Below are 26,507 nucleotides of genomic sequence, written 5' to 3' on the forward strand. Positions count from 1 at the left end.
TAGTTATTCTGGCTGTACTTACTGAGACTTGCAAAGATTCTGCAGACAAGATTGTATGCACTGATGTACGCATACTCCATCATTTGATGAGTTACATCGCCCTTGCAATTCATTTCATTTTCTATTTTGCATATTATGTCACTCCTCTTCACGTTATCTTTCTCCAGCTTATCTCTTATTTTTTCCAAATTGCTAAAAATGTCAAATGGTTTGTCTTGTGTATGTCCCTCCCAGAACTTAGCGATGCCAAAGCCATCGGATAGCTCAGAGTATTCATAGTTCATGAAGACGTTTGCAGGAGACACAAATGCTCTTATTATCTGCACTATCTTCTGCATTCTTGTGCAGTTTTCATTGCTATATCTGTATATATGTTTGAGAATCTTTATCTCATTGCTATCCAGCGGTTTCTCTTTTTTTCCTTCATAGGTGCCAAACGCAGTCGAAATGAGATTTGAGTTGCCGCATATCCAGTCGAGTAAATCCCTTACAGGCTTCTTAGCGCTTTTTCTTTCGTCAAAGATTGAAGCAGAATTGCAAATGTCATTGTGAACAATATTCACATCATCTGTTACCGCATTCAAATCTTTCAGAAATTCAGCAAAGCTGGAAAACTCTTTGTTCAGAACTATGTTCATAATATACATATATTCCATAAACTCAAAGCAAGCTCTCTGTATATAATCTTCTTGGTCACCGTGTTTTATTCCAGCGCGTATGAAAGAAAACCAGTTGTTGATGAATGAGTTGACATCCGCGTTCAGCTCGTCTGCATTTATTTTTATCATCCCCTTTGGATTGAAGATGGTGAGTTTTTCCTCTGCTCTTATTTTTTGTGCTTTCTCATACTCTTCAAATAGTCTTTTCCATATGTACACCTCTGCTATTTTGATAATGCTATGTTTAGAGTCGTTACTTATGCAGCAGTTATCATCAAAAGTAGCTGTCATATGCTTGGATATACTGTTTTTTAGCACTGAGGCAAAATAGAAAGCATCCGTGTATCTTGTGTTCATCAAATTGGCTTCTTGAATGGCTTCTTGCACTAGTCTATCTACCTCTCTAGTGTCAAACTGCACTTTGATTCTATTTTGCATTGCAACATCCATACTAACACAAAAATTTTTCAATTAAATTCCTCCTAATGGACAGCAACCAATAAAAGTAAAATATGTTTACACTTTTTGTTATTTTTGCAGCAAACCAATCTGCATGTTCTGCACTATTTTATGCCGCTCTACACACTTTTATTCTAAAATGAGCAAGATCTAGAGATAGTTTGTGTTGTGCTCTGCGGTGAAGACAGTGCTAGCAGCAAATGAATAATGAGTAAAGAGTGCACTGAGAGAGAAGTGTGTTTATAGTGTACTTTTATTATTTATGAGTTACTTACAGCTGCGTCTAAGACTGCAGCATTGGTTATGTGTGCACAATCATCTTTACTTTCCGTTATGCACTGTGCTATTTACGAACAGTTGGAAATTAAATCACTTCAACTGCAATACTGCCGTATGGCACTGGCTGGACGGCTCTTAATGTGCCCTCTGATATTTTCCGGAGCATGTGAATAAATGACTGTGTCTTTTTTCTGATGTCGCTGCTTTCCAAGTCTATCGAAGAGCTGCCCTCTGACATGATTCCATCTAGGTCAGCATTGTTCATTAGCAGGAAAGACGGCTCATCTGCAGGAATGGCAAGCACCGACTCCCTTCTAGGGATTTCTATCGAAGTGCTTTCTATGTGATTGAAAGACTCGTTGAACGATTCATTGAACGAGCTCCTGCTGTTTACTGCCTGCGATACGCTGGAGATATTTGCAATGGATTGCTCCTGTGTTTTATTTTCTTTTTCTTCCACAGGTGTGCTCTGTATCAAGGTGTAGATGTCTCTCAGCTTCTCTGGGATAAGATGCGATCTTATTTTTACTGGCTGCATCTTGGCTGGCTTTATGTTTTTATTCTCTACTTCTGTGCTGTTTTCGTATTTTACTTTTTTCACTTTTTCATGGCTCTCGACTGTTCTTTTTCTAGCTGTTTCTTTCTCTGGGATCTTCAGCAGGGTGTCTGCCATGTGCGATGGCTCGTAGTGTGAAATAGCTGATATGTTCGGCAGCATTTCGTCTTCCTGCATTTTTATCTCTGAAATAGTGTGCTCTTCCATTGTGTTATTTACAACAATTTCGCTCTCTTCTGTGCTGTGAATGTCTGATAGAGTCTCAGCGAGCGTAAGTGATATGTTGTTCAGACTGATGGAGTACTCTAGATTGCTTATCATTCCATCAACTGTTCCTCTTCCTATCTCCACTTCAGACACTTCTGCATTTGCGGTGGCATAGTGTGCAGGCAGATTTACATACTTAAAAAGACTGATGGGGTATGTTATTTCTGTTTTGCTGATCTTTTGAGATTGCTGCGGATCGACTGGGCTTTTTCTTTTGACAGTTATGAACAATTCTTTGCACTCGTCGTAGAGAATCTTTGTTTTTCTGAAGAGTATCTTGGACAGGCCCAGGAGAATGTGGCTTGATGTTCTTAGGGCAAGCTCTGGCACTTCTCCTGTTTCTATGGACTTCACGGTCTCTTCTATGCTCACCTGCTGGATGTCGTGCTTACTTAGCCTTCTGTCAAAGTATGCCGCCACCCAGGCTGCGGATAGTCTTCCTTTGCTTGATAAAACATTCACTGCATAAAACATTCTGAGGGTGCTTCGTCATTTCTATTTATACTTTTTGCAGTGCCGGGAAATGTCCCGCCAAATAAAGCCAAACAAAATAAAATTGCAAATAGGATTATACCAGCCAGAAGGGAAAGCCGAAACCATAAGATGAACAGAGCATGATTAACGTAGTAGGTAGAGAAAATAGCAAATGTTAGAAGAGCTCAAATAGAAAGATGAAGGTTGGAAAGTAGAATGAAGCTGTATAGAATGGTAGATTTAGTCAAAAGTAAATAGCTCACTATGAACATAGCGATAGAGAGTGAGCACATAAAATGCTACTAGCATGAAAAGAGTGATATTAGAGATGGTGCTGTTCTCTCAGTCCTATTTTTAATGCATGGACAAGCTTCTATACCTATTTACTCGTCAATAGCGTATAGTATTTGATTGCACAGTAGGTTATTGCTGCGACAGTAAGAGAAACAAGTAGCATAATTATGATTGTTACAGCTGTTTTTCTTATTTTTCTGTGCCTTTTTTCATTTTCTGATATTGTCTTGTTTTTTACTACTTTTCTTATGACTTTGTAGTAGCTCTGAACATTTGCATTTGCGTTATCCCTGGCAGCCTGAGAGAGCTCATTTGATTTGATTTTAAGGAGAGACACAAGAAGAGAGTAGCTATTCTGGTAGAGGTCTATTGCGTCCTTTTCATAGAGCAGTCTTTGGGTGCTTTTATTTTTAATTTCCTCTGAGTCGAAGTCACTGAGCGATTTAGACACATAGCGGCACAGTGAAGTGATAAAAATAGCATTCAGTACTTTATAGACCAGGCTATTTCTATATTCTAGTTCGTTATTGATTTTGTTCAATATCACTAGTTCTTCTATTTTATTTTTCTCTAGCGCATCTTCTATCTTATCTATGTTACGGAAAATATCAAATTGTGCATTTTCTGGGCAGTCGCTCCACAGCTTGGAAAGACCCTCACCGTGGAAGAACATTTCGTAGCATGTGGTGTTCATAAAGATGTTCCCGGGATACAAGAATGTTTGTATGGTAAGATATTCTATATACTGTTTTATCCTGATATCTCTTTGGTTCTTGTATATCGTTCTGATTATCTTTTTGTCAAGATCAGACAGCTCTTTCAGCGGTGCACTCCTGAACTTCTCATTAGCATAGGCAGGGCTACTAATTATGCCGTGTTTTAGGTCTTCCCTAAACATTTGGTTCTGCGAGTTCTCAAAAAACAGCTCCAATCCATAGTCTATAAACAGCTTTCCATCTTTTTCTTTTGTATACAGCTCATCACAGCTGAAAACATCTTCTAGGTCTATTCTACCTGTTCTCTGATCTAAGCCTAGCATCCCAAATACAAGATTCTCAAACGAACAGAGATAGGTGCCTATATCTGGATTTAGGCTGTTATTGTATATACCAGAGAATAGTATGTGTGCTGTGTGCTTTATCAGCTCATCCAAGTCCTTCTCTTTCATGTTATTTTTTACTGTTGCATACCATGCGGTAAAATTAGCGCTAAGTTTCTGCGATAGTCCATTCTCCTGCACTTCTATCTGTTTTCTGCTGTTTATTACCAAAAAAAGCTTTTTATTGCCGGGATCTTCCATCAGCGCGCTATATGACCCCATGATGATATAAAAGATTCTTGCCTGCACCATTCTTGCCAAATCGCCCACTCTCTCTGGAGATGCACTGCCAGATACAGTAATTTTTGTATGATCCTGCACTAGGCCGCTGAGCAGCAGACTGATATTCCATGCACACATTCTACCGTCACTGCTCAGTATATTCAGATCTTGCACTTTTTTCCTTATCTCTTCAATGTCTATTTTGACTCTGATGTCTGTTAAATTATCCATGCTGATTAAAACATTTGCAACTAAGTATTCTCAGTAATTTCCACCAATAAAAACAAGAGTTCTGTTTCTCTCACTAATTGGGCTAAGCATGGCGCATGGGGCGCCTTTGTATTGGTTACTGTTAAATCAGAGTGTGTGGCTAATCATTGGTTAATTGTTTGGAATTGAGTTTGAAATTGAATATAAATAAAGCGCAATATAAACTGCGCATAAATGAAAGGCAAAGAGAAGAAACTTTTTAAAAACCCCTCGGCTGAGTCACTGCAGCAGGGAGACAAGCAAATAGATGCTCTGGCCAGCTCAATAGACTGCAACACGCAAAAGCCCTCTCGGAAAAGCAAATATGCATCGTACAGTCTGAGCGAGAGCATACTGTTCAACAACAAATAAAGAAAAATACAATACTGGCAATCTAAGCAGCTTTCACTGATGGCAACTGATCTAATACCTAAAACTTTCTGCTCTCACATAATAAAATTATTCATTTAAAATTGCCCACACTTTCAGACACTATTTCATCTGTTCACCACTCATTTCACACACTGGCCAATAAACACACTTATTTTACTTATTTCACACTTTGCACTCTATCCATCTTCTTGTGGCAGCTGCAATACAAATTACAGCATGGTATCTCTGATATCCATCTCGTGTGCTATTCTTTTTACATCTTCTTCTGTTACACTTATGATACAGTGCGTGTCTATTGGCTCTTCCACTCTCTCCAGTGTAGCGTATAGCACTCCCTCTTTTTCTGTAATAAATGCCCTTCCTACCTTCACTGTGAACGAAAGCGTAAGAATGTTCTCTATGGTTTTACCAAATGAGTTTGGGTCAATTACCAGCCGAAATAGCTCCACTTCTTTTTTTTCCTTCAGTATCCTGTATATCTTCTTTATCTCCTTTGGCGCGTCTATTTCATCTGTCTGTGTCTCTTGTTCATCGTTGTTGGCTTTTTCTTGATCTTTTTCTGTTTTCTGTTTTTTTGGTTTTCTTACTGCCTTTGTTATGTGTCCTCTGAGAGAGAGAACGGGAGGAAAGTGTGCTCCTCTGTACTGTGCGTTGGCCAGGGCCTTGTGTGCTGACAGGTTTGTGCTGACTAGGTCTATGTAGCTGCTGACTGTTATGTTATTGCTACACTGCAGGAATATTCTCTTGCTTTCTTCTCCTATGATCTCATCAGCTAAATAGGCATCCAGTCTTAGCTCTCTTGTGTTCTTTATGCTCTTTAGCAGAGTGTTGCTGTGCTTGTATATGGGATACAGCAGCTCGTTCTCTTTTTTCTTTTCTTTTGCTATTTTTATGAGCTCTATGTACTCCTCAGCCAAGTCTTTCTTCATCTCAAGTTTATTTTTTTAGATTTTAGTCACTGCAGAAATAATTACACAAGAGAATAATGAAGAAATATTTTCAACTTTCATTTTAGTACTGCTCTTTTGCTGGAATTACTTCTATTTCTGGGTAGATCTATACACACACGAGTAACAAACAGAAGAGCTCTTCACACTCTCCATCTTCTCTCTATTACTGATTGCATCCTTTTATCTGCTCTTTCTCTGCTCTGTCCATCTCTCTTTTCCTTTTGCTTTACCTCTTCAAGACATTTATCTCGATTTTACTTTTATTTTATGCAGTTTTTGGCTCTTGTAAGCGGAGGAAAAGACAGTATTTTCAATATGCAGATAGCTGCAGAAGAGGGGCACACAGCGGTCTGCCTGCTAAACATGAAAATGTGCGAAGAAAAAGATTCATTCATGTTCCAGTACGCGGGCTGCGATGTTCTCCCTGGGATAGCAGAGTCTCTTGGTCTTCCGCTGCACCAGTTTAGCACAAACGGGTTTTCCAAGATAAGAAGCATAGATTACACCGCAGAAAAAGACGATGAAATAGAAGATCTGCACTCTGCTATTAAGTCTCTTCTGGATATGTACTCATTCACAGGTGTGTCCGTTGGCGCTATTTCTTCAGTCTACCAGTACAACAGAGTAAAGAATGTGTGCAGCCGCCTTAACCTAGAGATGCTTGGATATCTCTGGGGAATGGACCAGAGAAAATTGATCGATAGAATGATCAGCACGGGAATAAATGCAATTATAGTGAAAGGAGGAGGGTTTTTGAGCACACTAGTTGGATGCAATCTCAGTGAAGTACGAGCAAAATACTCCGAATACATCGATAGCCAAATAGAAGAGCACAAAGGGCTGACCGAAAAAGACTTCAACATGTGCGGAGAGGGAGGAGAGTACGAAACAATCACCTTAGACTCTCCCATCTACACAAAAAAGATAGAAATAGTTAGCAGCACGATCGAAGATGACGGAGCAGGAGTAAAAACCTTGAAAATACTCCAGTACAAGCTGCTCGATAAATCAGAAGAATAAAGTAGAAAGAAATAGACATCTGTTTGATTAGTATTTATTATATCTCTCTATAATTATACGCTGTACATCTACAAGGCACTTTTTTCTTGCCTTCTAGTACTCGTTGTAGTACTCCAGTCCTTTCTTTGTAAGGCTCATGATCATCTCCTTACTGTATCCTCTTTTTACCATGCCTTCGATCAAAAGCCCTTCATAGTCTGTGGCGTAGTTTTCATCGGCTCCTATTCCATTTATGTACAGCAGAATAGCCCGGTCTACTTTGCTCTCTTTTTCCTGTCTTTTTATCATCTCTGCGGTGGGTGTTTCTGCTCTTGGGTTTATTTTTAGCGTTTTGTGTTTGTTTTTGCTGTTTTTTGCGTTCTCTACGTTTTCTTCTGTGCTGTTTGCTGCTTCATCTGCTAAAAGTATGTCTGTTGGGTCTTCCTTCAGCACTTTTGATATGCGCGCTGTCTCTTTGTGTATGCTGTACATCGTTGTTGTGGGGTAGTGTTCTTTGACTATTACGTTTATCTTTTTTATGCTGTCGTAGAAACACAAAATTAATATGGAAGTGAGAGGAGACTTATTGTGGTAGTAGTTGGAGTGGTACAGAACCATCATTTTTTTGTGTATGGAAGAGTAGCTGAGCTTAATGTGTGCTCTGAATGTCTCGTATATTCTGGACAGGACATTGCTCACGTACTCTCTTGTCACCAGTGAGTTTGGCATCAGTCCTTTGTTCTTTGCAAGCAGTGACAAGAACGCCATTTTGTTGCTGTTGCAGTAAATAAGGACATCTTCTATCAGGATGGGGATAGACTTACTCCGCAGAAAGAGAAATACAACCATGGATGCCTTTGTTAAATAGTTTATGCGAGTGGCAAAAGTGGAGGATGCGATGATGTTAAATATATCATCATAGTACGACATTCCATTTATGTCGTTAAGAATTGATTTGAGAATAACCGTCTTGGAGCTGCCATTTAATAGCCATATGGGTGTGCTCATAATAAAAATAAAGAAAATGTGTATATATAATTTCACAGAGCAAATTTACAAATAATTAATTGAATTACCGGGAATAAAAGAGAAGCAATAGAAAATGAAGGAATAAAGAAATTCTCAGGAAACAAATAGCAAAGAGCTATCCAATGCAGAAGAACAGCAGTTATTGGCTATAACACAGGTAGGACTGGAAGACACAAGGACTCTACATTACAAGCTACACAAAGAAAACAGCAAGAGACATATAGAATACTGTAGACCATAATATTGGTATAAATTGGTGAAGGAGCAGTGAACATTGCAATTTAGTAAATGGTTAGTGGTCGGTTTGTAAAGTGATCTACTAGCGGTAATCTTAGAGTGCATGAGCTGGTGAAGTAAAACAAACAGGAGTGCAGTCAGCAAAACTGTCTTGGTGATGCAGTTTAGGCACACGATGGATTATTTCCAGCTTTGTTACGCAATAAAAGCCTTTTCTCTTCTTATTTTCATTTTATTGCTTGAGCTATTTCTGAGATCTAGAACATGGTTTTATTAAAGCTCGCAGAATGAAGCAGAGCAGAAAAGAGAAAGTCTTTGCAAGCTAATTTTAATTTCTTCCTTGCTTGAAAATGATTTCTGCAAGAATGCAAAAGTGTAGAATTTCTTGAATTAATACAGATATTATTTTATATTTGTATGCTAGTCATAGCAGGGTGCACGGGAGACTTGAGCAAGAAAAAGATATTCCCTGCGATAAATAAAGTGTTCAGGAGAAGACTAAGCGAGTGCACAGGAGGAGCGTACGCAGAGACAGAGCTAAACCAGACGGATGGAACCCTCAGCAGCTCCACATCTGCGCACAACTTAAGCAAATACAGCCCCATTACCATAGCAAACCCAGAGGATCCTGTGAATACGAAAAAGTATGTAGAAGCAACAGCCAGTAGAATACTGCACAGGAAGATGAAGCAGGGAGACATTCTCAAGAACAACGGGATAATAATCCCAAGAATCATGGGGTATGCAAGAAGCCAGCTGTCTACAGTAGATTTTATTAGAAGGATAGACCCAAGCATCGTTTATTTAAAAGAAACAGTGGAGAAAATAGAATATCACAGTGGTGAGTACGATAAAATAATTGACAAGGTGTACGAACAGCTGGAAATGAACTACAAAGAAGAGAAAGTGCTGGATAGCGAGCTGTACATATACCTAGCAGTGCCGCCTGAGATATACCCCACTATTTTAGGAGAGGTAAGAGAAAGATTGCAGAGAATAAGTGTGCAGGAGAGTGAGGAGAAAGGGCCCTCTGATGTAGTACCCACTGTCCTAATAGAAAAACCCGTTGGAACATCTCTAGAAACATTTCTGGAGCTAAAGGAGCCGCTGCAGAACAATCCAGACAGATTTTTGTGCATAGATCACTATCTATTTAAAAATGTAATAGTCAGGTACAAGGAGATATACAATGCAAGTGTGCTCAAGGACATGGTTGTTCCTGGATATGTAAAAGAAGTAAAAGGATACTTTAATGAGGTCATAGGCGTAGAGGGAAGGGAAGGATACTATAACACGTCGGGAGCATGCAGGGATGTTCTTCAGAACCACCTCTTACTATCAGTTGCCACCGTACTCGCAGGAAATGGCAGCAGAATGGAAATACTCAAGAAAATAGAGCCACTGAAGCCAGAGAACACTCTGTTCGGGGTGTACGCAGAATATGCAGATGTCATTAGGAAGTCAGGAGAGGTACCTTCTACTCTGCGAAGGTCTCTAAGCGAAACATCCATAAATAGAGAATTTGTCAAGCAAAGATCAGCAGATAAAGAAGATGCACAGGAGCCGGTACTAGATCCATCGATAAAAGAAACATTCATAAAAACAGAAACAGAAATATCTGAGCCATGGAGCATTCCGCTAAAAATGACTGCAGGAAAAAGAATGCCTGCTCATTTTGTAGCAGTAATACTCATTCTAACAGATGAAGCAATCTTGAAGCTCGTAAAAGCAGAAACACATCCGGCAGATTATGAAAATACAAAGCTAACGGAAAAGATAGAGAAAATGCTGGGCAGCAAAGAAGAGCGCACAGAAAAGAGCGCACCATATGCTGCAGCAGAGCAGGGCATAGAAACAGAAGAAAGCCAGGAGGAAACGGTCTCACCAGCCGAGAAAAAAACACAGCGTAAAAACATCACGGGAAAAATAAAAGTGAAAATCACCCCAAAAGAGTCGATATCGATTGAAATAAAATACAAAAACAAACTGGCCAAAAAGGTAAACATACCAATACCCAACACGGAAGACAACATAGACGCATACGAGCATTTATTCAATCAGCTTATATTCCAAAAGGAAGTGCACGGGTTCTCGTCTCTTGCAGAAATAGAATCGCAGTGGAGGATTGTAGACCCGATTTTAGACCATCCTGAAGTAACCCGAATTCTCTACTAGAATAAATCTTCCTCTCAAACACTCTGATAAAATATCTCAAATATTCCCTCTAGGATATAATCTCTGCATTTTCCCATATGTCGTTCGCTCTGTCTGCATTCAGTCCCTCGATCTTTCCTGCTGTGCAGTTGTTGAAGTATTGCAGCTCTTCTTTTTTCTTCTGCTTTACGCAGTGCTCGACTGTCTTAATCCATATGTCGCTGAGGAAGTCGCATCCTATCACGCGAATGTCCAGATAGTTGTACCTTGCCTTTGCTCCCATGCCCAGAAACACGTTGAACAGCTGGCTGTTGCAGTAAGAGAAAGAATAGCTGGGAAGAGTGTTCTTTTTTTCGCTTACCAGCATAAACACCCTGTGCACGCACAGAACCACCATTCCATCGCCTCCTTTCAAACTGTCTGATAGTCCCCTGATCAGGAGAAAGTTAAATAAATAGTTGCGCCTGGCATTAAGGTCTTTCTCCAGCAGTATCCTATCGCTTTCTTTGTACAGTTCGTTCTTGCTGATGAATCCTGTTTTTTTTCTTGATGGGATGATTTTTTTTTCTATTCCTTGTATTGGCTTTATTTTGTTCCTTACTGCTTTGTACTGTGCCGAGTTTACTACCAGCAGATCAATTCGGCCCAGAAGGATCACCTTTTTAACGAACAGATCAATTGACTCTTCATTCCTTATCGAGATAGGTATGGCTATGCAGCTGTCTGAAGGCGTCTCTTCTTTTCCAGGGTACACAACTGTGTATCCCATCTCTATCAGCTGGTTCTTCAGAAGTGCTCCGTGCTTGCTCGTTCCGTCAAGTATCACAGCCTTCTTTCTAGGCCGCGATTCACCTTCTTTTTCTTTTTTTTCCTCTTTTGCACTCTGTGCTGTGCTGTGCATGGTCTTGTACACATATCCCGCCACGTACTCTATGCCCGTCAATAGAAGCACCTTCAGATCGAACGGAAGAATGCTAATGCGCAATCCCTTTATCACAAACAGAAGCAGAGAGGTCAGCCACTCTCCGTGTGCATCTGCTCTCATTTCTACCAACAAACAAACAACAACAAAGTAAATGCATTCTCGCTCTGATTGGTGCACGTGCTAGAAATCAGCTGCAGACTCCAAGAAACAAAAATAAAAATTTTAGCCAATGAGCCAGATATAATCCGAATGTTTATTACATATACCTATCATATAAGCAAGATATATCCTGAGCATCTACCTTTGTCCATCCGTTCTCGTCTATGAAGTATATGCTAACAGTTCCACCTGAATACGCATCGCTGTGTCCCGCATGGAAGATCGCTCGCCTCGCCAGTTCAATCGCATCTTCTTTCTCCATCTCGTAGCTATATCCCGTGTTAAGTATTCCGTAGGCAAAGAGTGACCCAGAGCCCACTGAGAACATCTTGCCCTCCACGCAGTTCCCAGAGTCATCTACGTAATATATAGCAGGACCAGATGATCCCCAGCCACAGACCATGCTCCCAATCGAGAGGCCTTTCCCTTTGTATTTGTTAAGGGTTGCAGACAGGTATTTAGCAGCACCCCCCACAGGGATCCTTTCCCCGTACTTCAGCTCGTGCCGCATGGCGTAGTTCCCCATGGCTCTTTCCCAGTAGAAACAGTCTGCAGCACCTCCTGCCATTGTCCCCAGCAAGTACTTATTCACTTGTATGACTTTATTAACTGTCTGCGAGGCAATGTATGAGCCAGATGTTGCCCGCGAGTCAACTGCCACCACCACCCCATCCTTGGTAATAAATGACGCTGTGGTAGTTCCCTTATCCAAAGCAAACAGTCCACCTTGTGTGCCGTACATAATACAAATAAAAAATTAATGGAAATATAATCCAAGAAGATCGCACGAAAAAAGAGGAATATCTGGGCCACGAATAAAACACAGTAAAAATGAGAAGAGCAATGGAGAAGAAGAGAGCACGCACTACCACAGCTGGGAATAAAACCAGCAGTATCTAAGATAAGAGCGCACATAAGAGCAGAAACAAAGAGGAACTGCAAATAGAACAGAAACTTAAAAGAGTAAGCAAGATGAGAGTACAGCACAGATGAGAATAAAAGTAAAATAAGAGCAGAGTCTATTTCCTTGTACAGATAGACTATTACTGGTAGGAGTAAAATAAAATTTAAAATAAAAAATATTGAAAGTATTCTCAATGCCAATCAATGCTCGTACGGATAAGTTTGTATTTATTGATTATTCTCTGCACTGATTTCTCCTTCTTAGCCTAGTGCCCTGCGTCCTCCTGGAATCCCTCTGATAGTTTGCCTATCTCTTCCTCTGAGACTCTTTTTATTCCCTCCTCCTTCAGGATCTCAACCATCTCAATGACAAAAGATCCTTCAGTCAGCTCGTCTTTTGACAGATGCAGAACTCTGACAGCTGCCTCCACCGCGTCTTCTCTTGTTATGATGTCCGTGTGTATCTTCTCCAGCTCTGTCTTTGCTGCCTGTGCATTGAGCCCCACTGCGTACGCTTTACATCTGTTCACTGAGCCTGATGGATCTATGTGGAACAGACTTACTCCTTTGTGCGTCTGAGATGAGACCAAAAACTCACAGCCCACGGGCCTCCATGACATGTACGATGTAAAATGGCTTAAGTACGCCCTGGCCTGATCGAAGAACTCTTCCTCCAGGGGCTCTCTTTCCCTTGCCTCCAGTATCTGCGCGCAAAAGTTCTTCAGCTCGTGCTTCACTACGAAGGCATCGTGCCCAAGCCCTGTGTATGCCATGGCATATGCATCGGAGATGCTTTCTATGTACATGAGCCTGTTAATATCCACGAGCTTAGAAGGTGCCTTCTTGTCCACTGCCAGGATAACTCCATCTTTAAAGGCTATTCCTATCGTGGTGTGCCCCTTGGCTGCTGCCTTGCGTGCATACTCTATCTGCAGTATGTTTCCTGTGTCTGTGTATCTTCCGCTTACGTCTATGTTCTGAGACATAAATAAAGAATATAATAATTATTTATAATCGAAGAGCAAATTAGAGCAAAAACTGCAGAAAGACAGAAGAGACAGCTGAAAGAGCAGAAAAAGAGAATAAACAGGAATAAGAGTGGATGTAGTGTACTGTTCTTTCATTATACACAGTATTTTGCACTAGCATATTTTTGTCACCTATTTTAATTCTCTGGTATTTACTCTCTACTACATAGTTTAGAGCGAGTTTGTATTTATATGCTCGAGTTATTCTTCATTTGAGCTTATGTGCCATTTAGCTAGCAGAAAAAGATTTGAGTTGGAAAGTTCTGGAAGATGAAATAACCTAGAAAACAAAGTGAAAGCTAAAATTAGGATGTATTTTGCAGTAGAGAATATTTAGCCATTGCATAGTTAAGTAGTAGAGTTATTCACCACATGCAAACTCTAAAACTAAAAATGCAAAACTCATTTGATCGTAAAAATAAAAAGCGAGCTCCACCCCCAATGAGAAGAACAAACAATGCACAAGTAATTGCAAGAGAACACTACCCATCATCAGAAAAGTGCACACAAATGCAGTGAATATGCCTAGAGCACTGTGAATGAGAGAAGAGTAAATGGTCTATCTCCTAGCTTAGACATATCTGAGATTATCTAAGCTACAAATACTTATCTGTCTTCCAGTAGATCAATACTTTCCCTCTGCTTTACATCTTTTCCAGCAGCAAAAGCTAATTTCAGTTATATTTTCGTAATTATTTTTTTATAAATAAATGGACACAGAGAGACCGTTACTCTTCAGAGGACAAGCCCTAAATTTGTCCATGTTCACCGCACAAGAAATAAGAGAAGAAAGCATTCTCAAGATAGTAGACCCCACGATCTTCAACGAGTTGGGTCATCCTGTGAGAAATGGCCTATACGACCCCAGGCTTGGCGCAGTGGGCGACTCTTCGTGCGAGCACTGCCACTTGAGACACAATAACTGCCCCGGGCACTTTGGGCACATAGATCTTCCCCTCCCCGTATACAACCCAATGACGCATCCCCTGCTCTCCAAGCTCCTGAAGCAGGCTTGTCTCGTGTGCCACAGATTCAGAGCAGGGAAAGACTACGTGCAAGCACTCACAAGACAGCTGCAGCTGGCGAGGAAAGGATACCCCACAGAGTCGAATGAAGTAGAGCAGCTGATAAAAGAAGGAAACTTTGAGAAAATAGAGGAAATAGCACAGGAGACAGAAAAGAAGAGCAGAGCACCAAAAGTGCACTCTAATACTGTGCACAGGGTACTAAACAGCTTCCTAGCCCAGGCTCCCAGGCCATGCATGTGGTGCGGATCGTCACCGCATAAAATATCCACAAAAAACAACTGTATAGTGGTAGAGAGAACAAAAAGAACAAAAGAAGGAGCCGATGAACTCAGGGAGGAGCTCCTACTCCCGGTGGAAGCAGTGGAGATGATCCAGCAGATAACAAAAAAAGAAGAGACCTTCCTCTCAGAGCTCTTCTACAGGATGCACAGCAAACAGACAGGATACAACTTCCTTCTTCCCATGTTCTTCATCGAGGTGGTCCTTGTGGTTCCCCCGGGGTGCAGGCCGATGAACAAGCTCTCCAGAGGAAACATGCTGACGCACCACCAGAAGAGCATTGTGTACCAGGAGATCATCAAAATATCGATGGAGATATTCAACATAGAAGATAAGTCAGCTAAATCTGTGACTAGTGCGTACATACGCCTGCAGGAGGCAGTCAGCTCCCTGTACTCCGTGACAAACCAAAACACCAAGGGCGTCACGCAGGGCGTAAAACAAATACTGGAGAAAAAGGAGGGAATATTCAGAAATAATATCATGGGAAAAAGAGTCAACTACACAGCAAGATCAGTTATATCCCCAGACCCAGCCATAGCCGTAGATGAAGTAGGGATACCGCAGGAGTTCGCATGCAAATTAACCATCCCCGTGGGGATATCGCCTGTTAACATAGAATCGCTGCGAGAGGCAGTGATAAACGGCCCAGTGTATCCAGGGGCTGAGTACATAGAAGATGCCACGGGAGGGCTGATAAGTCTGCGACACATCACACAGGAGAAGAGAATGCACCTCGCCAACCAGCTGCTCACCAGGGCATCGTGCAATGCACACTCCATCACTGACAAAGACTCTCTCACAGGATACACGGGAGAGCTCCCAAACAAAAATATGTCATTTGGAGTCAGGAAGGTGTGGAGACACATGCGCACAGGAGACAATGTGCTAGTTAACAGACAGCCATCCCTGCACAAGGTGAGCATGATGGGGCACAAGGTCAAAATACTCCCCAATGAAAGAACCATCAGACTGCACTACGTCAACTGCAACTCGTACAACGCAGACTTTGACGGGGATGAGATGAACGTGCACTTCCCCCAGGATATCGTATCGCAGGTGGAGGTGTCTGAGATATGCTCTACCAACCAGTGCTTCATATCCGCTACGAGTGGTGATCCTGTGAGAGGCCATGTGCAGGACCACGTGGTGATGGGTGCTCTTCTATCGCAGAAGAACGTGTTCATTCAGTTTGGCGAGTACTCGCAGATGATTGTCTCTGCTCTCTGGGGAAGTGCAGGGGGTAAAAGATTCCTCCTGGAAGAGCCTGCGATCCTCAGGCCAAAGCGGCTGTACACTGGGCAGCAGGCCATCACAGCTGTGATCCGCAACCTGGGGATAGAGATAAACGTAACGTGCAAATCTAAGCTGGGAGACACACTTATTATCAGACAGAGCGTAGTTATTGCTGGGTCGTTTGACAAGTCGCAGATAGGCGCGGCACCGTACGGGCTCGCGCATGCAGTGAATGAAAAGTACGGAGGAACAGCCAGCAACGCCCTCCTCACGGCCATAGGAAGGCTCTTCAACAGAGCACTCATCGTCTTTGGGCACTCTTGCACAATGGACGACCTGATGATAGAGAGCGCAGCTGAAACAGGAAGACACACAGCAATAGAGGAAGGGCTCCTTGCAGGAAGCATCGCATCAAGGGAGTTCCTGCAGAATAAGCCAGACTTCCTCCTAAAGACCTCAAAGTCAGCAGCAGAAGGAGAAGTGCCCGAGGACAAAAGAGAGCTCGATGCAGAGATGCGAAAGCCAACGGGAGAGTGCTCCTCCAGGGTGCTGGAAATAGCCAGTGCTGGGCTGTGCCTGCAGAAGAGAAGAAACAGAATGTACATGATGGTGGCCTCAGGGGCGAAGGGAAGTCTCGTCAATCTGGGCCAGATCATATCGATGCTCGGACAGCAGGAGCTAGAGGGAATGAGAGTGCCCATTATGCCCACGGGAAGAACCCTTCCCACCTTCCTGCCCCTGGAGGACACTCCGCGCGCCCACGGGTTTATATCGCAGAGATTCCTCACGGGTGTGCACCAGGAAGAGTTCTTCTTCCACTGCATGGCGGGTAGAGAAGGGCTAATTGACACAGCAGTTAAAACCAGCAGATCAGGGTATCTGCAAAGGTGCCTTATCAAGCACCTAGAGGGAATAAAGATAGAGGCAGATGGGAGCGTGCGTGACTCAGATGGATCTGTGATTCAGATGGTCTACGGAGAGGACGGAATACACCCGGAGAAAGCAGCGTATCTGCACAACCACCAGTTCTTCAACGAGAATCCTGTGGAGCCCAAGATACTCTCCAGCGTGGGACTGCAGGTGGGGGACTTGTACAATCTGAGAGCGCAGCAGGGGAAAGTGTCGCGCGCTTTCCACGAGTCATCATCAGCGAGCGAGCACAAAGAGAGTCTGTGGTGGAGGTACCTTAAGGCCGCTGCTGAGCCAGGAGAGGCAGTGGGGATCCTTGCAGCGCAGGGCATAGGAGAGCCCTCGACACAGATGACCCTCAACACGTTCCATCTTGCAGGGGTAGGAGGGAAGAACGTGACCCTGGGGATGCCCAGACTGAAGGAGCTTGTGATGTTTGCCAGCAGGAACATTAAGACGCCGATTATATCTGTGCCTGCCACGAGAGAGCCTAGCGCGCGGGAGATGGAGATGCTAAGAGTTTCTGGGCGCAGGAGTGTTATGTCTGTCATCACGTCTATCAAGATGGACGAGCAGGTACTTGTTGATCACAGCACAGGACTTCCTGTGCGGCAGCTGAAGATCTCTCTGCTTCCCCTGCCTGGCATTATTGGGCTGGTGGAGAGCACGCTGCAGAGCGAGTTCTTCGTTATGTTCAGCAGGAACATGAAGGCATTCATCAAGTCCCTCTCAGACCAGCAGATAACAGAGAGTGTTAAGGACGTGCGCGCAGCGGATGCACAGGACAAAGAAGCACGGGATGATAAAGAGTCGTCTGAGGAAGAAGAGTCATCTGAGACAGAAGAAGAGCAGAGTGAGAACACGGAAAATAACGAGAATAACGAACACTTGGAAGAGGAGCAGGAGAAAGATCTGCCCGAGTGCGATGCAATGGATAAAGTGTCTGATCCCTCGTGCACGAATGACGGCACCTGGGTGCACATTACGCTGCATGCTCCTATTTCGTACAAAACCCTCTATCTTCCCCGAGTTGAGAACATCCTTAAAAAGATTCTTCTTAAAACTGACGCCGAATTTGAGAGCTGCACGTATGCAAATGGCCAGTACCTGATACAGAAGGGCACAATGTACGGCCTCCACAACGCAGTGGGCGATCTTTTGCTGGGTGATCTCATGGATCTCTCTGAGTGCAGATCTAACAGCATCTGGGAGACAGCTAGCACACTGGGCATTGAGGCAGCACGGATTGCCATTATACGGGAAATAGCAGCTGTATTCGAGGTGTACGGGATAAAGATAGACTACAGGCACCTCTCCCTTATCGCTGACTACATGACACACACGGGCACTATCATTGCGTTCAATAGAGGAGCCTTTTCAGTGATGGGGTCACCCATCCAGAGAATAACATTTGAGACAGCGTACTCTTTCATTAAAGATGCAGTGGTAGATGGAGCAGTGGACGGCCTGACGAATCCTTCTTCCTGCATAGCCATTGGGAAACCTGTGAGCATAGGGACAAACACTTCGGAGATAGGGTATGCATTGGATGCACAGTAAAATAAACATACTATGAATTTATACCCATTTTATGACAGTAGAGCTGTGGTTTATTTAGCAGTGATAGAGCACTTGCTGATGCTCTTAATTGCTAATGAGCTAAATATGGTGTTAACACACTAGTTATCTATTCTCTTGTGGTGTGCAGTGTAGTAATTTCTCTATTTTTGTTATTTCTATCAGATGTTTGGAAAATACTTGTTAAAATTTTTACTTTTCAATAGCCAATACTGTGAAAAATGATACAAATAATGATAATAGCAATGGTGCTGTTATAACTACTGGATAAACAGCAATTAGGGTAATAAAAAGAGATATAACTATCCCTGTCTATTACTGACTATTTCTTGCTTTTTGATGGTCTCTACACTATAAAACACGTTGATTTTTATTTATTTTTTATTCTAGCCACTACTACAATTATTTGCCATCCAACATTAACAGCTAGACTCACATTTTACCGGTAAAATTAAATATCTACCGGAAAAGCAGAAGAAAAATAGCAACACCGCCCATGTGGCAAGAAATAACTCCTGCTCAGCTCTACTTTTCATACAATCTGATCTTCATCTTCCAGCACTTGCTAAGTTTATTCTTTCACTCTGTTTTGTCAGATATAACTCGGGTGAACTCAACAGCTGCCTCCTCTGCATAGCTTATGTGGTTTGAGTATCCTAGGAAGCCCATGTGTCCTCCTCTTTCTGTCAGAGCCAGTATCACATGCGTGCTCTGCACACACTCCTTTATCGGAATCGTGTGCAGCGGGACAATTGGATCGTCTTTTGAGTTGAGTATCAGAAACGGCTTATTTATTTTGGAAATAACCCGTACACACGATTCTTTGTAGTAGTACTCCTCCAGATTCGGGATGTTGAACACTTTTGACGTCAGAAGCAGATCAAGGTCGTGCATTGTGTTTGCCTTTAATATTTCAGACACTGCGTATCCATTCTCTTCGAACACTTCCCTGTTTCTCAGCACCAACCGGTGTATCTTCTTCGCAAATTCTCTGTTGTATATGCGCTTGGGTATGGGCCTCTGCATGTACTTCGATATTTTCACAAAGTCAAAGGGAATGGAAATGCCCATGCCTCCTTTTATTCTCTCTATCTCGCTTTTGGTGAAGTGCAAGTCTAGCTCACCGAAGGTTTTAGTCAGCCAGTGCCCCCCAAGGCTGAAGCCTATGCCAGACACTGTGCCTGTGTATGTCTTCAGCGCGTACTTAATCGTGCTCACTAAGTCCTTTGTCCATCCTATGTGGTAGAACACAGGCGTTTTCAGCTTCTGAATACCGCCCCGAGCACTCAGCCCAATTACCCTGTGACCGTCTTTGAGGAGGTGCGATGCGAGTATCCTTACATTTTTGGAGTTCGCTGATCCTCCGAGCCCGTGCAGGGTGATAACTGTGTGCACTGCAGGTGTCTCTGGCTCGTACACGTTTATTACGAAAGATCCTCCATCATCCTGCTCCATCTCTACCTGTGTGTGGCTGTGGATGAGAGGAGTTCTTACGATGTACGAAACTGTCTGTATCTGGGGAAGCAGCCAGAGAATGTGCGGATAGAAAACTTTTTCCAGCCCTTTTAATTTTGAAACTATTCGAATGTTCTCTGGTGTTGGCTGATAGTACGAGGTAATTTTTTTGCATGCTGTTATGTAGTACATGACGTATATCAGTATCACCCACTTTATTCCCATAAGAACGGAGAAGAATGTCAGCGTGGATGTAAAAGAAAAAAAGGTGTACGCATTGAGCTTATACTTCTGGATTGTTTTTCTGCTTTTCTCCACTCCCAGCAGTGCTTTTCTGAGCATAAATATTTACCATGGAAATTTTTATTCAAATGCAGAATTTATTTGTTTGTGCGGGCTTGAAAAGTGTTTCTTTAGTGCACTTGCCGGGCGGGTTTGATTCGTACGCATTCTCTGGAGAGTCACTCTATCTCGAAGGCTCTTTTCAGAAAAAAGAAATACGGCTGGAAGAGAGAAAGTGTGATAGCTCGATGTACATTGCAGAGGGAGGGCTGGAGGGTGTTCGTGTGTACGGGCACATACAGAGCATCATGAGCCCTGTTTTGTCTGATTTTTACATTCCCATGCCTCTCTCCTCTTTTGAGTTTTACCACACAGTAAGCGAATATTTGCATGGAGATATCGATGGCGGGATTGAGAAGTATTTCAGCAAATATGTGAGAGATAACTCAGTTCCCTTCTACCCCGTGCCACTCACTACGCTTTCCGGTGTATTTAAATACTACAACTTCAAAGAGTTCAAGAGCGCACGGAATAAGACACAGCTTGTGCGAAAGATAAAAATAGAGGAAAGCATGCCCGAGCCCAATCCTGCAACAGAAGAAGCTGTGAAAAAGAAAGTAGGAAGTGCCTACGAAAGTTTGAAGAAGGTCTTTGAGGGTCTCTTCAAAGAAAGAGCCATATGGCCGATAAAAGGCCTTGAAAAGCACTTTAAAAACAACCCGGAAGCATTTAAAATGTGCAAGTGGTCTGCAGCTAAGAACATTCTCCCGTGCATTGCGTACACCTACTCCACTGGGCCGTGGAAGAAGCTGTGGATACGGTACGGATATGATCCCACAGGAGATCCAGAGGCGTATAAGTACCAGGTGTACGTGTGGAAGAACATTTCGAAGGCATTTGTTATTATGGACAGAGCGGATGTCTACCAAAAAATAAAAGAAACAGAAGGATACAGACAGAGCTCTTTCAACGTACGCACAGGATTCCTGACTGAAAAAGCCCTGAACTTCCTGCATAAAAAATATTCAGAGATAAGCGTCCCTGAATCTGCAAAAATATCCACACATTCTGATCTGTTCGATGGGCTGGACTTTGAAACATTAGACAACTAGCACAAATATCTTTCTACTTAAATTCTATGCTAAAATGATCTACTGTTTATTCTACTGTTTATTCTGCTGTTTATTCTGCTATCTCTCTTATCTAAGAGCTAATCAGTAATGAAGATACTGTTCTCTCCATCTATGTAAATTATTTGCAGAGAATTGATCTGTCTCTATTCTCGTTCTGCTACGAGACGGTCTTCTGTTGCCAGTAAAAATAAAACACTTGGAAATGAAAATAAAATAAAATGAGCTGTTAGAAGGTTTCTGTGGTTTATTAGTCCATTATTTCTCTTTATAAGATCATTTATATGCGAATGTTCTGCGGATATACACTATCCAGTGATATTTTATTTTTTAATTCTTTTTATAGGAAGTATTCTTTTATATTAATATCATGATTGCATTCTTTGGTTTTTTATTTAAATTCGATGAATGAGAATAAGAGCAGCACTCGTATTATAAATAAGCCGGTTGATCTGTCTCTGGAAGATGCGTGCACACATGATCTGGGCTTTCTTGAAAGATCAAAAAGCGCATACGAAGCGATGAAGACACTCAAAAAGGACATTGAAACGCACGAAAGAAAAAAGAAGAATCTGGAACTGCAAATTGAAAGACTCAGGATTTCATTTGTGGAGTATGTGCAGTCGATAGAAACCATTGAAAAGTCGGAAATATACACGAGAGCTCTGCCCTCCAGAAAGCTCAACCACAGCCGAATACTCAAATACAGCCACCTCTTCATGCCTCCCTCCATTTCTCCTGCCTCTTCGATCGACGCGTCCCTTGTCTCTACGATAAAAAAAGCGTGCTTGGAGTACAAGCAGGCCAGGGCACAGTACGAGTCGCTGCAGGCCCTCCAGAAGCCAGCCAGCTTTGCGACTGAGCAGATAGAGCTCGAGTGGAAGTTCCAGATATACGAGAAAAAAGTGAACTTTGCCCAGTCAAAAATGAGTTTCTCGATAGAAACCAACAAACTCACTCTGTGCCTACTGAAGGCTATTTCCACAGAAGTTGAAGAGATGCAGAAAACGTCAATAGACCACGCCGCGCTTTGTCTAAGCATGCAGAAGATAAAGGACTTCCAGTACAGCTCGTCTGAGAATGCAATATCTCCTCTCATCGCGGAGGAGCTGCAGACACTGACACACTCAGCGGTTGATGAGCTGGAAAGACAGAAAAGAAAAATAACAAATGAGTACAGGCCTGTGAATGAAGAGAAAACGCAGTTTGTGGATGAGAACAGGATCAAAAGAAAGCTGATTCCAAATAAGGTAGGGTTTTTGCTCTCTAATTTTGACCAGTCTCCCATCTTTACTTTTTTTGCCAACTTCAGAAATAACGGAAAAGTGTTTAGGGGAATGTTCTACTTTTTCAAGAACGTTCTTGTCGTCAAAGAAATGGTTTTTGGGTGGACATACTCCATACTGCGAAATGAAGTAAATTTTTTCAAGCCCTCTGCTCTGTCGGTCAGCATAGAAACTGTTTGGTTCAATATGGAGATATTTTGTGAGCCGTCTGATACAAGCCTCTTCTGCAGCTGGTACAGCAAATCCTTTTATGACCACAGGAAGATCACTCTTATAGGAACGATAGATAAGCCACTGAACAATGCGTTTTTAGCTGTATTCGAGAACAACCCGCCATCACTCATAGAGACATTCAAGAAAAAAGGATACACGCTCCTGGACAGCCAGCTGAAAGAGAACAGGGTGAGAAAAAGAGTCTTCCTTAAGAGGGTAGAGCAAAGGCTATTTTTTATTAACATTCTGTACACTGAAACATACACAATAGATGAAAATACTAATGAAAATACCTCGATTGTTCTGTACTCTGATGTGAGTGTGTTCAGATTTCTTCCGAATCTGGTCTCTATTTCCAAGCTGTATCTGAAGAGTGAGAACAATATGACAGCGGTCTATTACTGTTTTGAAAAGAGCTTGAACTCCTTCATTCTCTGGCCAGTATCCAGGCTGATTACGCGCCGCATAATCACTTCACTGCATCTCGTGGGAGTAGATGAAGAGGACATTGTGAAGTACAATTTGCCTTCTGGTCTTCTGGACATGTTTTCCATTAACCTGCTAATAGGAGGAATAGCTGTAATAGCTGGATCGAGTGTCTTTATTAAGCTGCTCAAGCTAGTTCTTAACTACTACTAAACAGATTGGTATAGAAAGTCTCAGTGTAGGATGATTGATCTGTGGTTAATAAACTATTTCATTGTATTTATATCGAATATTTTGTGGTATGTTCTTCTTGGATAGCTTTTTCTTTCTAAGTGTTTGCTCTGCACTATGAATCTACTGGCTATGTACTGCACAATGGCTCCTGTGGTCGATAGGGAGGTTATCCTGGTTGTGCTTTCTATGTAGAATACGGGTCTAAACGGATAAACTAGTTTGTATGCGATGACCAGGGGAACACACAGCCCAGGGCCATTGCACAGGAGGAAGTGGCTGTTTGTTCGGAGCACCAGAAGAATGGATAGAAACAAAGAGTAGAGCATCTTGTGCATGGAGTACTTCTCGTGCACATCATTTGGCCTTTCTATTGTATACAGGGAGTATTTACTAGGAGCAGCTTCTGATTTAAATATCTTAGCAGAGAGACTGTCGCATGATGAGCAGACTATGTTCATAGATGCAAACACCGGGCCTTTTTTAACTATTTCCACCATTTCCTGTGTGTGGCCTCCTCCTCCCAGGACGATCATTGGAGTCCATTCTTTATCCATACAAAATTTTACAAATTACTATTTATTTACATCGTACACATTCCCAAAGTGTACGTCTTATAAAATAAATATACACTATCAATGCAAGTTTAAATATAAATGCGTACACAATCTCTAGAATGTACACCTTGTAACCACAATAGGAGAAGAAGCAAACTCAGTGCTTTACCACTCTTTTATGCTGGATGATGGATTATCATTAGCTGTCTCTGAGTGTTCTCTTTATCTTAAAGACGCACTGCATCTACTCACAATCACTGATTAATATTCAGGTATTCTCGGGCTGTCTTTTCACACTGCAATTTGCTAAAATGGAAATAAGAGATAGATTCGACAATATAGTAATTTATTGGATACTTCATGGAGAAATTCTTGCAGAGTGCTGCTGATTACATGACTTCCAGAGGAATCATTCCCAGTATCTTTATGGCATCGGTGAGGACATACCGTATTGCTTCGTACATGGCCAGTCTGGGCCTAGCCACCTCTTCAGGCTGGTTAGCCACCCACACAACCCTGAATATAGAGTTCACGAGCTGGCACATCTGAAGGACGTACGTAACAATGACCGATGGCTCGTGGCCTCTGATGCTTTCGCTGAGCACAGCTGGATACCTGCCCAGAGAGAAGAGCAGCTCGTAGCACTTTTCGTGCCCGAGCTGACTGAAGTCTAGGCCTTCCACGTCACCAATGGGATGCACGGCATTTCTGCCTATGCTCGACAGCCTGCACAAAGTGTACTGGATGTACGGCCCTGTGTCTCCAATGAACGAAGTGTTTTTTTTCATATCGAACTCATAGTCCTTTATGCGCTTGGCCTTGAAGTCCTGGATGAGAATCGCAGAGAGTGCAAGTATCCTCGATGTGTTCTCTTTGTCAGCGATCTGATCGTTCTTTTGGCTGTCTTTCATCTTTTCAAGGACTGCATCCTGTGCTTCATCGATGATATCAGAGAGATACGTGACAGTTCCTCTTCGAGTCGACATCCCCTTGACCATTCCAAAGTTTATGTGCAGAAAGAGGGAGGGATCGTACCCGTCTTTTTCCATCAGCTTAAACAGCTGTTTGAAGTGCAGGTCTTGCTGGCTGGCCACCACGTAGATGAGCTTATGCGGAGAGTATTTCCTAATGCGGTCTTCAGCTGCCAGTATGTCTCGTGATATATAGATGGTAGATTTATCTCGCTTGATGAGAATGACATTCCCCAGGGCTCCGAGATCAGCTATCTTTGATCCGTCTTCGCTGTCCTGTAGGTACGGCTTGCTCAGGATGTTATCCAGGGCAGCCTGTCCTCCGTAGAAGCTTTCGCCTGAATATTCATCAAAGTGGATGTTCATTGATGCATACATCTCCTTGTACTTGGTAATGCTTATCTCTCTGAAGATGCGCCATATGTCCAATGCTTCTTTGTCTCCTTCCTCCATTCTCTTAAAGAAGTCTCTGGCTGCATCGTGCACGCTTTCGTCGTTTTCTGCTTCTTGGTTCACCCTTACATACAGGCTGTTCAGATGCCGGATGGGATCATTTTTCATTTCCTCTGGGTCTGCGTACTTCTGGTACCCGATGGCCAGGAACCCAAACTGTTTCCCCCAGTCTCCCAGGTAGTTAATAGCCACTGTTTTGTACCCCAGTTTCTTGTATATGTTCTGTATGTAGTTTCCTATGATCGTAGTTCTTAGATGGCCCGCATGGAAGACTTTGGCAACATTGGGAGAGCTGAAGTCAATTGCAACTGTCTTTCCTTTTCCTTCCTCGGAAGACCCGTATGCTTCTTTGCTGCTTAGTATGTCCTTGACCAGCTCTTTAGCCACTTTCTTTACATCTACAAACACAAATAGCACCTGCTTGTTCATCTCTGCTTTCTTAACAGAAGAAGACGGGCTCCTGTTAATGCTCTCCATTACTTTATCTATAACGCTTTCATCTCTTGTCAGCTGCGAGAATGGCACCATAAAGTCGCCATTTCTGACGCTCTTGCTTCTCATTATTGCCTTCTTAACTGCCTCCCTGTCAAATCCTGTGCATTCCACTATGGCATCTGCTATTTCGCTGCGCAGTCTCTCTTCCATTCTTAACGTACAAAAAAAATAATAATAAATAGAACACACTATCAGCACAAAAGAGGCTAGACAGCTGGTATACAGCACAACTCATTGTATCTTACTATTTGCAAAAGACAAAGTGTGGCATAATGAACAATAGGCTCAGAAAAATCTTACTTATTTGCCACAGGTTCTCTTTTATTCTACGGCAGCAGTATAAAACAGCTGTACCATCTAGTATGAATTGTATAGTATGTTACACGGCTAAAAAGACAAATAATTATCTTTTTCCTTCAATATTGATTATTATGATGCCATAAAATGATATAAATGAAAACACTGCTGCTCTATTAACAGTAGCTAATAGACATTTTCTTGTACTATATTTATGTAAAATAGCATAAAAATAAAAGTAAATAATGGAGAGTACCGACAGAAAGAGAATGGCTAAATGTCTTTATTTAGTGCTATGAATGGTTAATAATCATGGGTTAAATAAGTAATAAAGCACTGCATTTTT

At 42.3% G+C, this 26,507-nt stretch overlaps 17 protein-coding genes across 17 annotated transcripts; 6 read left to right on the forward strand and 11 right to left on the reverse strand.

The window, feature by feature from the left end:
- Nucleotides 1–1,109, reverse strand: NEMIN01_2122 (uncharacterized protein; the record flags this gene model as incomplete). Its single annotated transcript, XM_051478064.1, has 1 exon — nucleotides 1–1,109. A coding segment is annotated over one exon (1,109 nt), but the record flags the coding sequence as incomplete, so codon positions are not given.
- Nucleotides 1,110–1,482: 373 nt separating this feature from the next.
- On the reverse strand, nucleotides 1,483–2,694 carry NEMIN01_2123 (uncharacterized protein; the record flags this gene model as incomplete). The annotated part of the gene is made up of 1 exon (XM_051478065.1): nucleotides 1,483–2,694. The coding sequence occupies one exon, from the start codon at nucleotides 2,692–2,694 to the stop codon at nucleotides 1,483–1,485; it is 1,212 nt and encodes a 403-aa protein (XP_051334025.1).
- A 379-nt stretch (nucleotides 2,695–3,073) lies between these two features.
- Nucleotides 3,074–4,540, reverse strand: NEMIN01_2124 (uncharacterized protein; the record flags this gene model as incomplete). The annotated part of the gene is made up of 1 exon (XM_051478066.1): nucleotides 3,074–4,540. The coding sequence occupies one exon, from the start codon at nucleotides 4,538–4,540 to the stop codon at nucleotides 3,074–3,076; it is 1,467 nt and encodes a 488-aa protein (XP_051334026.1).
- Nucleotides 4,541–4,753: 213 nt separating this feature from the next.
- NEMIN01_2121 (uncharacterized protein) lies at nucleotides 4,754–4,930 on the forward strand (the record flags this gene model as incomplete). The annotated part of the gene is made up of 1 exon (XM_051478063.1): nucleotides 4,754–4,930. The coding sequence occupies one exon, from the start codon at nucleotides 4,754–4,756 to the stop codon at nucleotides 4,928–4,930; it is 177 nt and encodes a 58-aa protein (XP_051334023.1).
- A 230-nt stretch (nucleotides 4,931–5,160) lies between these two features.
- On the reverse strand, nucleotides 5,161–5,880 carry NEMIN01_2125 (uncharacterized protein; the record flags this gene model as incomplete). The annotated part of the gene is made up of 1 exon (XM_051478067.1): nucleotides 5,161–5,880. One exon carries the CDS (start codon nucleotides 5,878–5,880, stop codon nucleotides 5,161–5,163), a length of 720 nt encoding a protein of 239 aa, XP_051334027.1.
- A 288-nt stretch (nucleotides 5,881–6,168) lies between these two features.
- Nucleotides 6,169–6,921, forward strand: NEMIN01_2126 (diphthine-ammonia ligase; the record flags this gene model as incomplete). Its single annotated transcript, XM_051478068.1, has 1 exon — nucleotides 6,169–6,921. One exon carries the CDS (start codon nucleotides 6,169–6,171, stop codon nucleotides 6,919–6,921), a length of 753 nt encoding a protein of 250 aa, XP_051334028.1.
- Nucleotides 6,922–7,014: 93 nt separating this feature from the next.
- Nucleotides 7,015–7,908, reverse strand: NEMIN01_2127 (uncharacterized protein; the record flags this gene model as incomplete). The annotated part of the gene is made up of 1 exon (XM_051478069.1): nucleotides 7,015–7,908. One exon carries the CDS (start codon nucleotides 7,906–7,908, stop codon nucleotides 7,015–7,017), a length of 894 nt encoding a protein of 297 aa, XP_051334029.1.
- Nucleotides 7,909–8,583: 675 nt separating this feature from the next.
- On the forward strand, nucleotides 8,584–10,341 carry NEMIN01_2128 (glucose-6-phosphate 1-dehydrogenase; the record flags this gene model as incomplete). The annotated part of the gene is made up of 1 exon (XM_051478070.1): nucleotides 8,584–10,341. One exon carries the CDS (start codon nucleotides 8,584–8,586, stop codon nucleotides 10,339–10,341), a length of 1,758 nt encoding a protein of 585 aa, XP_051334030.1.
- A 49-nt stretch (nucleotides 10,342–10,390) lies between these two features.
- On the reverse strand, nucleotides 10,391–11,365 carry NEMIN01_2129 (uncharacterized protein; the record flags this gene model as incomplete). The annotated part of the gene is made up of 1 exon (XM_051478071.1): nucleotides 10,391–11,365. The coding sequence occupies one exon, from the start codon at nucleotides 11,363–11,365 to the stop codon at nucleotides 10,391–10,393; it is 975 nt and encodes a 324-aa protein (XP_051334031.1).
- A 136-nt stretch (nucleotides 11,366–11,501) lies between these two features.
- Nucleotides 11,502–12,146, reverse strand: NEMIN01_2130 (20S proteasome subunit beta 5; the record flags this gene model as incomplete). The annotated part of the gene is made up of 1 exon (XM_051478072.1): nucleotides 11,502–12,146. The coding sequence occupies one exon, from the start codon at nucleotides 12,144–12,146 to the stop codon at nucleotides 11,502–11,504; it is 645 nt and encodes a 214-aa protein (XP_051334032.1).
- Nucleotides 12,147–12,573: 427 nt separating this feature from the next.
- On the reverse strand, nucleotides 12,574–13,293 carry NEMIN01_2131 (20S proteasome subunit alpha 2; the record flags this gene model as incomplete). The annotated part of the gene is made up of 1 exon (XM_051478073.1): nucleotides 12,574–13,293. The coding sequence occupies one exon, from the start codon at nucleotides 13,291–13,293 to the stop codon at nucleotides 12,574–12,576; it is 720 nt and encodes a 239-aa protein (XP_051334033.1).
- A 752-nt stretch (nucleotides 13,294–14,045) lies between these two features.
- Nucleotides 14,046–18,347, forward strand: NEMIN01_2132 (DNA-directed RNA polymerase I subunit RPA1; the record flags this gene model as incomplete). The annotated part of the gene is made up of 1 exon (XM_051478074.1): nucleotides 14,046–18,347. One exon carries the CDS (start codon nucleotides 14,046–14,048, stop codon nucleotides 18,345–18,347), a length of 4,302 nt encoding a protein of 1,433 aa, XP_051334034.1.
- Nucleotides 18,348–18,944: 597 nt separating this feature from the next.
- Nucleotides 18,945–20,162, reverse strand: NEMIN01_2133 (abhydrolase domain-containing protein 1/3; the record flags this gene model as incomplete). Its single annotated transcript, XM_051478075.1, has 1 exon — nucleotides 18,945–20,162. The coding sequence occupies one exon, from the start codon at nucleotides 20,160–20,162 to the stop codon at nucleotides 18,945–18,947; it is 1,218 nt and encodes a 405-aa protein (XP_051334035.1).
- Nucleotides 20,163–20,191: 29 nt separating this feature from the next.
- Nucleotides 20,192–21,214, forward strand: NEMIN01_2134 (uncharacterized protein; the record flags this gene model as incomplete). Its single annotated transcript, XM_051478076.1, has 1 exon — nucleotides 20,192–21,214. The coding sequence occupies one exon, from the start codon at nucleotides 20,192–20,194 to the stop codon at nucleotides 21,212–21,214; it is 1,023 nt and encodes a 340-aa protein (XP_051334036.1).
- Nucleotides 21,215–21,636: 422 nt separating this feature from the next.
- NEMIN01_2135 (uncharacterized protein) lies at nucleotides 21,637–23,370 on the forward strand (the record flags this gene model as incomplete). Its single annotated transcript, XM_051478077.1, has 1 exon — nucleotides 21,637–23,370. One exon carries the CDS (start codon nucleotides 21,637–21,639, stop codon nucleotides 23,368–23,370), a length of 1,734 nt encoding a protein of 577 aa, XP_051334037.1.
- Nucleotides 23,371–23,423: 53 nt separating this feature from the next.
- Nucleotides 23,424–23,945, reverse strand: NEMIN01_2136 (beta-1,4-N-acetylglucosaminyltransferase; the record flags this gene model as incomplete). Its single annotated transcript, XM_051478078.1, has 1 exon — nucleotides 23,424–23,945. One exon carries the CDS (start codon nucleotides 23,943–23,945, stop codon nucleotides 23,424–23,426), a length of 522 nt encoding a protein of 173 aa, XP_051334038.1.
- A 389-nt stretch (nucleotides 23,946–24,334) lies between these two features.
- Nucleotides 24,335–26,014, reverse strand: NEMIN01_2137 (arginyl-tRNA synthetase; the record flags this gene model as incomplete). The annotated part of the gene is made up of 1 exon (XM_051478079.1): nucleotides 24,335–26,014. One exon carries the CDS (start codon nucleotides 26,012–26,014, stop codon nucleotides 24,335–24,337), a length of 1,680 nt encoding a protein of 559 aa, XP_051334039.1.
- Between the last annotated feature and the right edge of the window lie 493 nt (nucleotides 26,015–26,507).

This window comes from Nematocida minor, assembly GCF_024244105.1.
Source record: "Nematocida minor strain JUm1510 chromosome Unknown 7776, whole genome shotgun sequence".
NCBI classification, from domain to species: domain Eukaryota; kingdom Fungi; phylum Microsporidia; genus Nematocida; species Nematocida minor.